This window comes from Bubalus bubalis, chromosome 4, assembly GCF_019923935.1.
Source record: "Bubalus bubalis isolate 160015118507 breed Murrah chromosome 4, NDDB_SH_1, whole genome shotgun sequence".
Classification (NCBI taxonomy): domain Eukaryota; kingdom Metazoa; phylum Chordata; class Mammalia; order Artiodactyla; family Bovidae; genus Bubalus; species Bubalus bubalis.
This window is the reverse complement of record NC_059160.1, coordinates 3,153,631-3,168,787: the sequence shown is the minus strand read 5'-3', so window position 1 is coordinate 3,168,787 and position 15,157 is coordinate 3,153,631. Positions and strand designations below refer to the sequence as shown.

The 15,157-nt window shown below is 60.0% G+C and overlaps 1 protein-coding gene across 1 annotated transcript in view; it reads left to right on the top strand.

The window, feature by feature from the left end:
• The first annotated feature begins 4,483 nt into the window (after positions 1–4,483).
• The window catches only part of GRAMD4 (GRAM domain containing 4), a 66,921-nt gene continuing 56,247 nt past the window's right edge, over positions 4,484–15,157 (top strand). The window contains exon 1 of the mRNA XM_045165220.1: positions 4,484–4,623. Within this exon, the coding sequence (XP_045021155.1) occupies positions 4,595–4,623 (29 nt within the window). The 5' untranslated portion in view covers positions 4,484–4,594. The remainder of the gene's footprint in view (positions 4,624–15,157) is intronic.

Sequence of the window (15,157 nt, the reverse complement as noted above, 5' to 3'; positions counted from 1 at the left end):
CCATGATCTTACTGTTTTGAATGTTGAGTTTTAAGCCAACTTTTTCACTCTCTTTCACTTTCATCAAGAGGCTCCTCTTTGCTTTCTGCCATTGAAGTGGTATCATCTTCATATCTGAGGTTGTTGATATTTCTCCCGGCAATCTTGATTCCAGCTTGTGCTTCATCCAGCCCAGTGTTTCGCACGATGTACTCTGTACAGAAGTTAAATAAGCAGGGTGGCAGCATACAGCCTTGATGGACTCCTTTCCCGATATGGAACCAGTCTGTTGTTCCATGTCTGGTTCTAACTCTTGCTTCTTGACTTGCATACAGATTTCTCAGGAGGCAGAGATGCTGAGATGGTCTGGTATTTCCACCTCTTGAAGAATTTTCCAAGTGTTCTGTTATCCACACAGTCAAACGTTTTACCACTGTCAATGAAGCAGAAGTAGATGTTTTTCTGGAATTCCCTTACTTTTTCTATGAATCAACAAATGCTGGCAATTTGATCTCTTGGTTCCTCTGCTTTTTCTAAATCTAGCTTGGACATCTGGAAGTTCTCAGTTCACGTACAGCTAAAGCCTAGCTTGAAGGATTTTGAGCGTTACCGTATTAGCATGTGAAATGAGCACAACTATTCAGTAGTTTGAGCATTCTTTGGCATTGCCTTTCTTTGGGATTGGAATGAAAACTAACCTTTTCCAGTCCACTGGCCACGGCTGTTTTCCAAATTTGCTGACATATTGAGTGCAGCACTTTAAGAGCATCAACTTTTAGGATTTGAAATAGCTCAGCTGGAACTTCATCACCTCCACTAGCTTGGATCATAGTGATGCTTCCTAAGGCACCTTGACTTCACACTCCAGGATGTCTGGCTCTAGGTGAGTGACCACAGCATAGTGGTTATCTGGGTCATTAAGACCTTTTTTGTATAACTCTTGCCACCTCTTCTTGATCTCCTCTGCTTCTGTTAGGTCCATATTGTTATTGTTCTTTATCGTGCCCATCCTTGCATCCTTGTTCCCTTGATACCTCTAGTTTTCATGAAGAGATCTCTAGTCTTTCCCGTTCCACTGTTTTCCTCTATTTCTGTGCACTGATCACTGAGGAAGGCTTTCTTATCTCTCCTCGCTGTTCTCTGGAACTCTGCCTTCAGTTGGGTGTATCTTTCTCTTTCACCCTTGCCTTTTGCTTCTCTTCTTTTCCCAGCTATTTGTAAGGCCTCCTCAGACAACCACTTTGCCTTTTTGCATTTCTTTTCCTTTGGGATGGTTTTGGTCAGCACCTCCTGTACAAGGTCACGAACCTCCATCCATAGCTCTTCAGGCACTCTGTCTATCAGATCTAATCCCTTGAATCTATTTGTCACTTCCACTATGTAATCATAAGGGATTTGATTTAGGTCATACCTGAGCAGCCTAGTGGTTTTCCCCACTTTCTTCAATTTAAGTCTGAATGTTGCAATAAGGAGTTGATCTGAGCCATGGTCAGCTGCAGGTCTTGTTTTTGCTGACTGTTAGAGAGCTTCTCCATCTTCGGCTGCCAAGAATATCATCGATCTGATTTTGGTATCGACCATCTGGTGATGTCCATGTGTAGAGTCATCTCTTGTGTTGTTGAAAGAGGGTGTTTCTACAACCTGTGTGTTCTCTTGACAAAACTCTGTTAGCCTTTGCCCTGCTTCGTTTTGTATTTCAAGGTCAGAGTTGCCTGTTAATCCAGTTATCTCTTGATTTCCCACTTTTGCGGTCCAATCCTCTATGATGAAAAAGGCATCTTTATTTGGTGTTAGTTCTAGAAGGTCTTGTAAGTCTTCATAGAACCGTTCAACTTCAGCTTCTTCAGTGTTACTGGTTGGGGCATGTATTTGAATTACAGTGATGTTGAATGACCTGCCTTGGAAATGAACCGAGATCATTCTGTCATTTTTGAGATTGCACCCGAGTACTGCATTTTGGACTACTGTTGACTATGAGGGCTACTCCATTTCTTCTAAGGGATTCTTGCCCACAGTAGTAGATAGAATGGTCATCTGAATTAAATTCACCAATTCTGGTCCATTTTAGTTCACTGATTCCTAAGACGTCATTGTCCTCTCTTGCCATCTCCTGCTTGATCACATCCACCTCGCGTGGACCTAACATTCCATGCTCCTAGGCAATATTGTTCTTTACAGCACTGGAGTTTCACCACGAGACACACCCACAGCTGGGCATCGTTTCTGCTTTGGCCCAGCCTCTTCATTAGTAAACGGCCCTCCATTTTTCCCTAGTAGCATACTGGACACCTTGTGGCCTAGGGGGCTCATCTTCTGGGGTCATATCTTCTTGCCTTTTCATACTGTTGGTGGGGTTCTCAAGGCAAGAATCCTGGAGCGGTTTACTACCCCCTCCTGCAGGTAACCACGTTTAGTCAGAACTCTGCACCGTGACCTGTTTGTCTACATGGCCTGGCTCATAGAGCTTCTTTGAGTTACACAAGCCCCTTTGCCTTGACAAGGCTGTGATCCATGAAGAAAAAGCACTAAAATCTTTAGTTTGAGATGTCTGTTTTTGTGATTATCAGTAATCTTTTGTTGTTCAACTACTTTTTCTCTATCTATCCCCCAAGCCAAAACTGGTGTATATCCTGTTGTTGTTGAGTCTCTGAGTCCGACTCTTTGCAACCCCATGGACTGCAGCCCTCCAGGTTCCCCTGTCCATGGGATTTCTGAGGCAAGAGTACTGGAGTGGATTGCCGTTTCCTTCTCCGGCTAACCTTCCCGACTCAGGGATTGAACCAGCACCTCCCGCGTTGCGGGTGGATTCTTTCCTGCTGAGCCACCAGGGAAGCCCAAGGCTCCTCACCTGACCTCTTTGGTATCTGAAAGGCTGCCATCCTACGCTAAGTGAGTCTGCCAAATAAAACATAATTCTCGACTTTTAGGCTGCGCAAATTTTTTTCAGTTGACACTTGCCTCAGGGAATGCTTCCGGAGCACTGGAGTTGGGAGACCTGAGGACTGGATTGGAGGTGGGGAGGTGCATTAGGGCATTGTGGTGGTGCGGGGTTAGCTGTGGATTCTCAGAGGTGCCTGGAGGACTCCCACTGTCACTGGGTTTGCAGCGGAGCAGGGGAGCTGGGCTGAAGACACATAAAGCAGATGGGACGATCAAGGCAGAGCCCAGAGGGCCCAGGGGAGGAGAGGTGGCTGAGACGGCTGGGGGTGGGGGGCCCTGGGGTCCGGGGTCTTTTGGCTCCTCCCACTCCAAGCCCCAGCAGCATTCCCCAGGTCAGGCTTGGGTGAGAAGTTAATTGTGGGGCCCCCCAACCCAGGATAAGGACTTGTGGTTTTGGAGGTGTGGTCCCCTCTACCTGTGAGCTAGCCAGCCTTAGATTCTGGAGGCTAGGGATGGGCAGGGTTCTCTTTGGTAGGGGGGCTTCCCTGGTGGCTCAGAGGGTCAAGAATCTGCCTAAAATGCAGAAGACCTGTGTTCAATCCCTGCACCGGGAGGATCCCCTGGAGAAGGAAATGGCAACTCACCCCAGTATTCTTGCCTGGGGAATCCATGGACAGAGGAGCCTGTCGGGCTACAGTCCATGGGGTCGGGGTCGCAAAGAGTCAGACAGGTCTAGCTTTCTCCCCACCTCCACCCCCATGGTCTCCCCGCAGGGGAGATGCAGGAGAGTGGAGGGTTGGTGGAGGGCATTCCTTGAATGACAAGGGTGCGACTTAGAGAAAGCAGTCCAGATCCTGAGGACAGGGAGTCCCCTCCCTTGGCGTGGGGCTCAGCCCTTGCTAGGTATGCCAGCCTAGAGGGGGTGCGTGCCCCGCACCGACCCTCCCCTGCAGGCTCTAGGTTCCCTCCCCTCGTGGGCACCGTGGCGTCAGGGCAAAGGCGGTTTCCTTTGGGATGTGGTCGCCACGGGAGTGTGGCCGTCTTGGACCCAGGTCGGAACCACAGGCGGTCCCACTGTGGCTGCCCCTGGGATGCGTGGCCGGCGGACAGCGGATGAAGGGGCAGCGGCACGCGTGCCCGTGCGTGGCTGTGCCCGTGGCGTCCGCTCTATAGATTCGCGAGGCCGCGAGGCCCTGGGCGCAGGCGGCGGAAGGCCGCACTGAGGGGCCGCTGCGCGTCCGCGTGGGTGCAGGTGGCGGGGGCGCACGTGCGCCACCCAAACAAAGGCGGCGCCGCGTGACCGCGCTCGTTCTCGCGCGCGGACCCGCCAGGGCAGGCGCGCCCCCGCGGGACCGCCGCGCCGGGGAGGGAGGGGAGATCCAAGGCCGTGCAAGGGGGCGCGGCTCCTTTAAGGCGCGGCGCGGGGCGTGGCACGGCGGCGCGGGGCGGGGCGAGCCGGCTCAGGTCTTGGGGCGGGGCGACGCGGGGCGGGGATTAGGGCGTGGCGGCGGCTGCGCAGGCCAGGCCGAGGGCGCGCAGACTCCGCGCAGCGGGACGCGAGCGCGCGACCTGGCGCCGCCGCCGCCGCCGCCGCCGCCGCCGCCTCCGCGCTAGTGGCCCGGACCCGCGGGGCCGCCGCCTCCTCCGGGCTCCCCGGCGCCGCTCGGCTCCCGCGCGGGCGGCAGGTGCAGCGCGGCCGGGCGGCTGGCGAGGGGCGCGCCGAGGCGGCGGGTGGATGAGAGGTGGCCCCGATCTCCGCGCAGGGTAAGCGGCGCGCGCACGCGGACGCCCACTCGCCGGACACGCAGACCCGTTCGGGGACTGGCCGGCCCGAAGCCCGGCAGTGCCCTCCCAGCGTCCGCAGCCAGCGGCCCTCCGAGCCGGGACCCGCGCGGGCGCGCCCCGCATACACGCCCCCGGGTCCCGCGCGGCCTGGGCGCGCGTCACGGCCACCCACCTCCCGCGCGCGCGGGCCCCGGCGTCTCCGGGTCCGCGTCATGCCCGGCCGGCCGGGGAGAGGAGGACGTCCCGTGGGCGCGCAGCCTGAGATGGGAGGGTGGTCGGTGGGGCGCAGGCCGCCGGGTGCAGGCTGGGGCGTGGTGAATGTCGTCTTAGGAACTCACTCCTGGGGGACACAGGAGAGGTGGAGGGCGACCCCGGCCCCTATGCCCCTGGAGATGACCCCGCCAAAAAGTTGCCCTCCCCGCACCCCTCGATTTGCCCCGTCTCCTTTCCCTTTGTTCCGGACTTTTAGCTGGTGGGGCTTTGCTGGGGCCCAGCCTCGCCGGGAGGTGAGGCGTAGGGCAGCAGTCCCCAACCTGAGGCGCCCCCTGACCCGGGCAGGCCCTGCACTCCTGGGCAGGCTTACCACTAGGTGGGCTGGGGCACCTGTCCGTGCCCAGGCCTGGGCCCTGGACCTGAGGGAAGCCGAGCCCACCCTGGAGGTGTTGCCAGCCCTACATTTCCGGAGGCGGGGAGGATTTGGTTTGGGCACACGTTTTGCAGCCCCGGGTTCCTTTCTCGCCTTCCTAGTTCTGTTTATCACCCCCCCACAAAATGGAGGTGCCTGGGCCCCAGCCCCCATCGCAGCCTGGCCTTAGGACTTATCTCAGGCCTGGGCCTGGCAGGATGAGCTGGGCTGTGCAGCGGTTGAGAGAGAAGTTTGGGGTCTTGTCTGCATGGCATCTGCTCGGTGACCTTGGGCAGGAAGGCCTGGAGCCCTCCCTTGCCTCAGTTTCCTCAGCAGTAAGCGGGGAGGGGGCTGACGACAGCATTAGACGGTGCAGCCCCCACCCCACTTCCAGACTGGACACACCCAGGGCAGAGATCCCAACACCAGGAAAGGCCGCGGTGCCCTTCCCTTCTGGGCGGCTGTTGTTGCCCTGACTCTGCTCGTGTGTCCCCGGTCCATTTGGGGACATTCTGGGTGAATGTGTTCCAGGTGTTTGCCCTTGTCTCCTGCTAGGATGAAACCACAGTCTCACAACAGGTAGCTGGGACCCCTGGGATCAGGGACCTCGGTAAACCTGCCACTCCTTTCTACCGCCGCCCCTCTGAAGACTCCCTGCCTGGTCCAGGTCTGGGGCCTGGCCTTCCTGACCTTCCCTCTGCCTCGGCCTTGATGTTGCTGCTTCTGCAGCACTGTGCCCGTGGGCAGGGGTCTTGACCCGCAGTCTGGACATTGCTGGACTCATGGGGACAGCATGTGCCAGCTTAGTCCTGGGGCCTGGGGAGGTGGGTTCTGCCCCCACCCCCGCCACTGCCCTGGGGCGTCTACGTGGATGCCTCCCCTCCTCGCCCTTCTCTCGGCTGGCTGCTGTGGCTGATGGGCTGTGGGGTGTGGCCTGGGGATGGGCAGGGCCTGTCCCTGTGCTGTATGCCCTCCCACGCTCCGGAGAGGCATTTCCTGGAAGCCACACAGGGACGTCTCCGAGTGTGTCCTGCGTGATCCTGGCCGCCCTGAGCCTGCATCTCCCACCAAGGCAGGCAGGGGCCCTTCATGAGAGGAGAACCTGGTGGTCCCTCCAAGCCCTTGGCCTGTGAGGCGCTCCTGTCATCTCTCCAGCCAGAGCGGGCGTCAGGAAGCCGATGATCGGCAGCTCCGTGTGACCCCTGCTTCCCCTGCCCTCCTGGGCCTCACCCTCGCCAGCCAGAGACGAGGAGCCCTGGGCCGGCTTTTCCTGAATCACTGTTTCTTGCTTTCTGATGGAATAGAGTAATGGCTTGGGCACGATGAACACAAAGTATCATTAGGTTCTAGTGAGAGTGATGTTGCCAGGGGAGGTTGCAAGCCTGAAGCGCGCTTCCTCTTTGAATCCGCATATCTGAGCAATGTTAGGGGTGAGGGATCCCAGCGCCAGGCCCAGCGCGCATCGCGTGAGTCAGTGTTGTCGAGAAGCGCAGGGCTCCCCTCCATGTTTCCAGGGTCTGACCCACGTGGGTGGTTCTGAGCACCCGCAGACGGGTGGACGGGGCCACCTGTCTCCGGTCATCTCATGGACGGTAGGGGGCCCCTTCCAGCTCCCCATGCGTCTTGGTTTGGGAGTTCCCTGTTGAAGCCGACTGCACCCAAGCTTTGTGTGGGAGTGGGGTTCCCGTTGTGGAGCGGTGTGCCTCCAGCCAGGCCCTCGTTTCTGGGGGCCGCACCCTCTCGGGGACCTGGGCTGATCTCCCTTCTCGCGGGGCTTCTGGCGTTTGAACCCCTGTGTGTGTCCGGATGGCTGGCTTCTGTGGCGTTGGCGCACTGGGGCCTCACTGAGCGTCTATGGAGCTCGTCCACAGAGGGCATGTGCCCGCTGGAAAGGAAGACCCCGTGGGGGCCACGTGACCGGCCTGCCCCCTGTCCTGTGAGGTGGGCGGGGGGCTCCTCACCCGCCGTCCGCAGGAAGGAGACCATCTGCTCCCCAGCGGGGCTGCGGACAGCCTTGGGGTGTGTAGCAGAGCCTTCCTGTTCTTAAAGAATTTAAAAATGAATGGGGCGGGGTGGGTAATGAGATGTGGGCTGTGAAGGTGCCGACAAGGAGGAATACAGACGCTCTGGCCCGGGGCGAGCAGCTTCTGTTTATGAGCACAGACCTGCAGTGTGGCCACTCAGGTGGTGCTCGGAAGGCCTTTGGTCGGGGACTGGAAAACCGCTTGGGGGCCTTGGGCGCCACAGAGGGTCGAGGTCTGAGTTCTCGGCTTTTGGGTGGCATGGCAGTGGCGGCTGTCCTTGGGTCTTTGTCCTGGGCAGAAGCCAGAAAATGCCCTCGTACTGGGGGTGACAGTTCAGGTGCTGGCTGCGGGGCGGGGAGGAGGCCCGGGTCCCTGACGGGGATGCTCACATCATGACTAGGGTGGTGAAGGCCCAGCCAGCCCAGCGGAGGGGTGGCCTTGCCGTCTGCTCTGAGCTGGCCGCCGTCGGAGAAGGGCGATCGGTTCACTTGAGAACTTAAAGGCAGGCCGTCTGACTTCTTTTACAGACAGAGATGGAGCAAGAAAGTGAGGATTTCCCTAATTAGAGAAAACCATGTTCTCCGTGCCTCCGGCGTCGGCGCGTGGACTGAATCAAGGGGCCGGGCGGCGGCTTGGGACTGTAATTCACCACTAATGACAGTCGCCGTCGCGGGGCTCTCGTTAAGACTGTTTGGCCTTTGAGTTATAATCAGGGTTGTGACTGTGTTTAAGCCCTGTGATTAAAGTCCCCAGTGGTTACACCGGCAGACGAGAAGTACTGGTCTGTCAAAAAAAAAAGAAAACAATGGCAATAGAAATCGCTCAGTTCAGCGTCAGATGGACGTTGTGCGCGGTGTGTTTCGCCCACTGCTGGCGTGGTTCTCACAGCCTAGCTATCACCCTTCCCGCAGATGCAGAAACTGGAGAGGTGGGCGGCTGGTCTCAGCCCCCAGTGAGCTAGGAGGCTCAGCCAGGATGGGAACTCGGGTGGTTTGGCTGCAGAGGCTGTGCTCTTGTTGATCAGTGGAATTTCTGGGGGTTGTGAAAGAAACACAAGGAGTGAGTTTATGGTCCCGATGAGAAGTCTCTGCTATCACAGGTGTGCTGATGGCAAGAGCGCCTCTTAGCCCAGGCCTGATCGCGCTCCCTGCACTTCACATGCTTGCTTTGCAGCACGGCTGGAGCTCGGGGCTGTTCTTCGCTCCCCCTCACAGATGAGGCAGCCTGGGCACAGGGAAGTTAAGTTTAACTTCCCTGAGGCCACACGCTGGTGAGTGGCAGAGTTGGGTGTTTGTTCCTAAGCTGAGTACCGTATGCAGGGCGGGGTCAAGTGGGGAAAATGCCCAGTCTGTCGCTGTGTGTTCTCGGGCAAGACGCTTAGCCTTTCTGGGCCTCGGGAAACAAAGGTCTAGGTGTGGAATGTAGAAACTGGAGGCCTGAAAACTGGCCCTGGCCCGAGCTGGCACATCCGCGCCGCTTCCCCCAGGGAGGCCCTGGGTGGGGGCCCCAGCCACTGCGCATCCCCCAGGAGGAGAGTCGTGGCTAAGGAGCGCAGCGCACCCCCTCCCCAGCACTGGCTGGTTTGGGTGGAGTGGCCCTGGTTGTCCCCTGGAAGCTCAGACCACACCCCAGGAGTGACACCTGACTCCCGTCCTGGGCGGCTTCCTCTGTGAAGCGGGGAGGCCTTCAGAGAGCCTGTCCCTGTCCCTAGGGAATGGATTTTGCTGGGGGAGGCGTGCCTACCCAGAAACCCCCGGTGCTGCCAGACCCAGTTTGGGAAAACCAAGCGTGCCCGCGCCATCAGGGCTGGTGGTCTGGGGCCCCCCGGGGAACACTCGCCCTTCTGTGATCAGGTCCCCGCCTTGGTGGGACACGCCGCTGCCTCCAGCTCTTCCCTCTGGGTGGGGTGTGGGTGGGGTACGTGGCACAGGGAGGCAGGAGGCCCCCAGCCCCCTAGCGTGGAGTACCGGGTGGGCACTGCTGAGCCCAGCCCTGGGTCTGAGAGGCCCAGCCTCCCTCTCCAGCCCTCCCCTCTCCACCTCGGTCGGTGGGTGCTGCGTGCAGGGCTGTTGGCGCGGCAGACCCTTGTGTTGGGCACATCTCTGCTCCACCCCGCCTTGCTGGGGAGGCCTTCCCTGGGCACCCTGACTACAGAGCCCGCCTCAGTTGCTGCCCCCTCCCCTGCCAGTCATTGTGCTCCTCCCAGGAGGCAGGGGCTGGCGCTTTCCTGTCTGTCCTGGTCTCAACAGCCAGGGTAGGAATGAGTGGAGGCATTCCTTGCAATGAGCCGAGGCCATGGCCTTGCCCTGCCCTCGGGGGGCCCCCTCTGCACCCTGGCCTCCAGGGGCCAGCAACTTTGGGTCCTGGGGTACTGGCTGTGGGGAGCCCACCTGCGGCTGAGCTAAGCTGGGGGCCTGGCGGTGGGGAGGCCCGGGCTCCCCGAGGGCAGGGGGCAGGCCTGGACGGTGAGAGGGGTACACTTGACCCAGGTCCAGTTCGCATGCCGTGATATCCACCCATCGCGAGTGCACTTCACCGACTTCCAGCAGACCCACAGAATTGTGCAAGCGTCTCCACAATCTAATTTTAGAACATTTTCATCACCCCCTTTAGCAATCACTCATTCCCTCTTTCTCTCCAGCCTCTGACAACCGCTAATCTGCTTTCTGTCTCCACGGATTAGCCTGTCCGGGACCTTTCCTATCTGGAATCATAACGCTCCGGTGCCGTTGGACTCTGCTTTCCGTCACTTAGCGGGGTGCGTTTTCATCTGTGCGGCAGCGTGCAGTGGCAGAACTGCACTGGGCACCTCTTCTGAAGTGCGGCCTCTCTTCCCAACCCTGGGTGGCCCTGAACCACCTTTTCTCATGAGTCTGGGGCGGCTTTCCTTGCCTCACCAGGCACCTGGGGTCAGGTCAGAGTTGGTGGCTGTCTGAGAACTCCGTGCTGGCACCGTGAGCCAATTCACGTGACTCATTTTCAGTGGCCTTCGACCCAGCTCTCCTGTGAGCTGCACGAAGGTCACCGCCTCCAGGAAGCCTTCCTGGCCTTCCCTCGCCCCCGCATTTAGGGCCCTTGTGCCTGTTGTCCTGTGTGTGGCCCTCTCTCTACCTGCCTGCCTTCTGAGCTCCTGGGGGGCAGGGGTCTCTCTTTTCATCCCTTCCCTGGCTGGCCTCATTGGAGACAGGGTCTGGGGTGAAGGGTTGCAGATGGTGGGGGCGTGGCGTGTTTGTGAAGCTGTGGGTCCCACGGGCTCTCTCTCTGGCTGCCCCGCCGTTTCTCTCTCTTGATTACCTCTGTTAGTGTATGATCACTTGACTTTGCAACTCTGCCGTCTGTGTCCTCCAGAGCGGCTCAAGGGCAGGCCCGGGTCTGGCTGTGGGTGTCCTGGGTGTGATGGCAGAAGCGCTGAGTGAGCCCGCCCTGCCCCGCCCCGCCCGCCCTGCCCCACACTGAGCTGGGTGTTTGGTTTTCTTTTCTTTTTTTTTAAAATAATCAACTGTGTTTGTTAGCACAGTTTTAGATTTACAGAAACGTTACAGAGATCACACAGAGGGCACCCCGGTGCCTGTCCCTTCCCACAGTCTCTCTCATTACTACCATCTTATACCTTAGCGTGGAACAGCGTTACCATTAATGAAAGGACCAGCGTGGATACGTCGTTAACTGGTCTGTCATTTGTTCAGATTTCCTTAGTTCTCACCCAATGTCCTTTTTTCTTACCCCAGGACCCCACCCGAGACACCGTGTCACATTTAGTTTTCACGTCTCTTTCCGATTCTCTGGACGGGGACAGTTTCTTGGACTTCTCTTGTGTTTGATGACTTGACAGTCGAGGAATTTTTTTTTAATGTGTTTATTCCCGGCTGCCGTGCACGGGCTTTTGCTAATCGCGCCGAGAGGGGCCGCTCTGTAATGCAGGCGCTGGCTTCTCAGCACCGTGGCTTCTCCTGTCACAGAGCAGGGGCTCTTAGTTGCTCAGCAGCACGTGGGCTCCTCCCAGACCAGGGAGGGAACCGCGTCCCCTGCGTTAGCAAGCAGGGCACTGCAGTCTTGAGGGATATTAGGTTCACTGCAGATCCGTCTCCCTTGGAGTTTGGGCAGCTGGAAACCCCCTGTCAGAACTGGATGTTTTCCTCCGGGTTAGACGGGGGTCGTGGGTTTTGGAAGGAAGAGCAGAGAGGTGAAGGGCCCTCACCGCCCCCCACATCAGGGCGCGTGCCGTCAACGTCACTGGTCCCTGTGATGCTGGCCGCGGTTGCCCAGGTGATGTAGACGGACCCTTTCCCCTCTCTCAGTGCCGTCCTTCTCGGAAGGAAGGTTTGAGGATAGGGTGTCTGTAAGTGATTTGGAATCTTCTGAATGGGGACTTGTCTCTTCTCCCTCATTTATTCATTTGTTCAGTCATTTCTAATGTCAGTGTGGATTCACATGTACTTATTTTATGCCTTGAGTTCCAGTGCGGTTCCACTTTACTTCTTGTATGGGGCCAGTTGTTCCAGCTCTGGCCGCTGGGAGCTCTTCCACGAGGCTCCTGGGTTCTGTTGATGAGCCCCCGTCAACGTGGGGCGATTTGGGCAGCTCCTTCCTTCCTCCTGGCCCGACGGGTGCTCCCAGCCCTGGCATCGGCCAGTTCTCCTCTCACTGGAGGACAGTTTGGGAAACCAAGATCCGGGCCCGGCCCGAGCTCGTGCTGCCAAGGTGTCGCTGCTCTGGGCCCGCTCAGCTGGTGGAGCAGGGTGCACGGAGTGTGGGCACGCACACACCTGCAGCCGCTCCTGTGCGTGGCCGCCCCTGTCTGCGCTCAGGGAGACGTGAGCTCCTTCCAGTGATCCAGGCTGCAGTCGCCGCTCACTGATGAGTCAGTTTCGTTCCAGCAGCAGGAGACCTGGCCCCCCCGTTCGCCATCCTTTGACGTAACCCCTCAGTTCCAGCGTACCTGCGGAGCGGGGTCAGCCTTGTCCCGGGCCCTGGGGAGTGGCTTCAAGGGCTGGAGTGCTGTGTGCACGCAGCTCCCGCTTGTCCGGGTCCTTGCTGTTCGTCTCGGAACACTTGCCGCTCGGTGTTCTCTGTGCAGTGCACGGGCCCTGCAGAGGCTAGGGGGCCACAGCCTGCCCCAGGAGGTCTGCAGGGAGAGAGAAAGGGAACTGGGGGGCTCCCCGCCGTGCCTGGTCACCCCCCTCCCCAGCCTGTGGGGACAGGCACAGTCCTGGCATCCCTTTGAAATGCGAACGTGGAGCCAGCTTTGAACACAGCCTGGAGGCCCGTCCTCTTTCTGCATGAGGAGAAGGGCTGCTGGCCGAACCCTTTGGAGCTTGACTCAGACACTGGCGGGCCCGGGCACTCGCAGCAGAGCATGTGGAGCAGGGCCAGGGCTCGGAGGCTGGGTCCCTTTCTGGGAAGGAGAGGACTGGGGGAGTTCTGCTCAGGCTTTCTCGGGCCTCACGCCGGCTTCGGCAGGCCTCTGGCAGGGCTCCGTCTGCCCGTGTGTGGGCCTGGGGGCCGGGCGGGGTGGCTGGAGTCTGCTGAGCAGACCCCGGGCAGGTGGGGCAGTGAGCGGCGGCTGGGTGCCTACCTTTTTAGGGCTGAGCTGGTGGGCAGGGGGCAGGCACCCTGGTCCCGGCTGGGGGTTTGCTGGCTTTGCCCTTCAGAGCAAAGGGGCCTGCCTGCCCACGTGGACAGGCTCGGAAGAAGCCTGGAGCCGTGGGTGTCCCTCTTAATAACATGGTGAGGACCGTGGACAGGACCCCGGCTGGCCTCTGTGCGTGGTTCAGCGTCTCGGTTCCCGTGCACCACATGTCGTGGGCCAGGCTGGGTGTGGACAGTGCTGTCTACACGCGTGGGGAGGCCCTGCTCACGCAGTGCCGTCTATACCTGTAGGTCACCATGTCACCCTTCCTGGGAGAGGCGGGAGCTGGCCTGGGTCAGTCTACCCAAGGTCAGCCCCTCTCCAAAGCTCCTGGAGACCCCGCTAGCGTGTGGTTACCCCTCTGGCAGGCCTGGGCTTCGGGCCACAGTGGGGGCGGGCCTGTGGGACACGTGGCTGGCACGTGGTCGTCTGTCCCTTCCCCGCCCCCTCAGCTGAGCACCCTGAAGGCGCTTGTCCCCCTGCTGTAGGGCTGGGCCCTCACCAAGATGCTGCCATGCATCCCCTGGTCCTGTGAGGGGACATTGAGGAGGTGGGGGGAGCTGGCCAGGGGCCCAGCGGGCGGGGGCTGCCCTGGGTGGGGGTGCTGCCCGGGAGTGAGCCCCCTGCCCTGTTGGAGGCCACCTGCTGCAGTCCTGTTGGCCGGCTCTCCCTGCTCACTGCCCCCTCTCCCCTGCTGGGTGCCCCCACCCAGCTCCTTGCCCTGCCGCCCCCATCCCTTCTGCTTCCTGGTTCATATTTGAGGGTCTGCAGGGTCCCCCATGACAGCCACAGGCAGCCGCCAGGGGATACTCAGCTGGACACGTGTTTCCCGTCTCCGACTGCGGAGCTCCGGGCTGGCTGCATCATCTGTGGGGTCACAGCTACCATCGGGATGGGGTCTGTGTGGTGGGTGCCGTGCCACACCCCTGGGTGGAGCCCGGTCTGAGCAGTGATGGCTGAGGGGGGAGGGGGGCCATGCCCTCCTGGGGTGGCAGAGACCAGGAGATGGGTGTCAGCGGTGGCCTTGGGCAGGAGCTTGGCATTTAGAACTCTGATGCAACTTGAGTCATTGAGAAAACACACCAACCTCCGGTATCACCAGAATCTGCCTCTGAGAAGAACCAAGTTCGGACGCTCACGCTGCCGATGGCTGTTCCTTGAGGAGGTATGAGTCATCTCGCAGGTGTGGGGCCCCAGGGGTGGAGCCCTGGAGGCTACGGGCCGGGGTGGGCCAGGTGGGGGCCGCCGCCCCCCATCTCTGCAGGCTGAGCCTTGCGGTGTCCCCCTCTCTGATCCCCTGGCCGTGCCCCTGGGGTCCTGTGCCGGCCTCGGCATCCAGGGGCTGGTGTCTGCAGCCCTTCTCCTGGTCCATCCAGAGAGGAAGGTCGGGGGGAGACTGCCTGGATGGGCGGTCCCCCTGAGGGCCTGTGCCCGGTGCTGCCTGCGGTGGGGGCTGTTCCCCTGCGGCATGCCCCCAGGCCCTGCCCCCTCCATCCTGTTAGGTGAGTACCTTCTGGATCAGGGGGAAAAGTGTCTTGTTTCACAACCACCGCTGGAGACAGCTGGGTGATGCGTGGCCATGTCAGCATCCGAGAGTCGGGGAGGGCTGGAGGGGGCGGGTGGCGGCAGGGACCCATGGGTGCTGGAGCGGGAGCAGGGGTTTAGAGGACTGAGGTACACCCTGCTCTCAGCAGACGTGTGGCTTCACTGCCGCCAAGCAGCTTTGGGGGAGAGGAAGTGAAACCTGAGTCAACAGGCAGAGAGCTCTGGGCCCAAGGTGGGGTCACGGGCAGAGCTGCTGGCAGGATGGCCCGGGAGGGCGGGCCAGGCCACGGGGACCACCCCGTGCCTACTGCTCCTTCCGTGGCAGCCTTCGTCCCGGGGGAACGGTGACCAGTGCTGGTCTGGGGGGCGTGGTGCTGGGCTCGGCCCGAGTATCGCCTGTGAAGCTGGACATCTAAGACTGTGACTCCGCGGCGGGCAGGGCCTGGCACGCGTGTCTGCCCCAGTAACCCTCATGGGCTGCCAGCCCCGGGCACCTGCCTGTAGGTGGGAAGGACAGAGCACGCACGGCCGGGAGCCCACGTGACCGCCCACATCTCCGCCTCCGCCTGGCAGGCGAGGAGCAGAGGCCTCTGGGAAGGCCCCCTGGCAGCGCCTGGAAGGGGAGTCAGGCCTCCAGGGTGCCAGGGTCCATCCACGTTGGCGAGAAACCGGCCCACTGGAGGCGGGAGG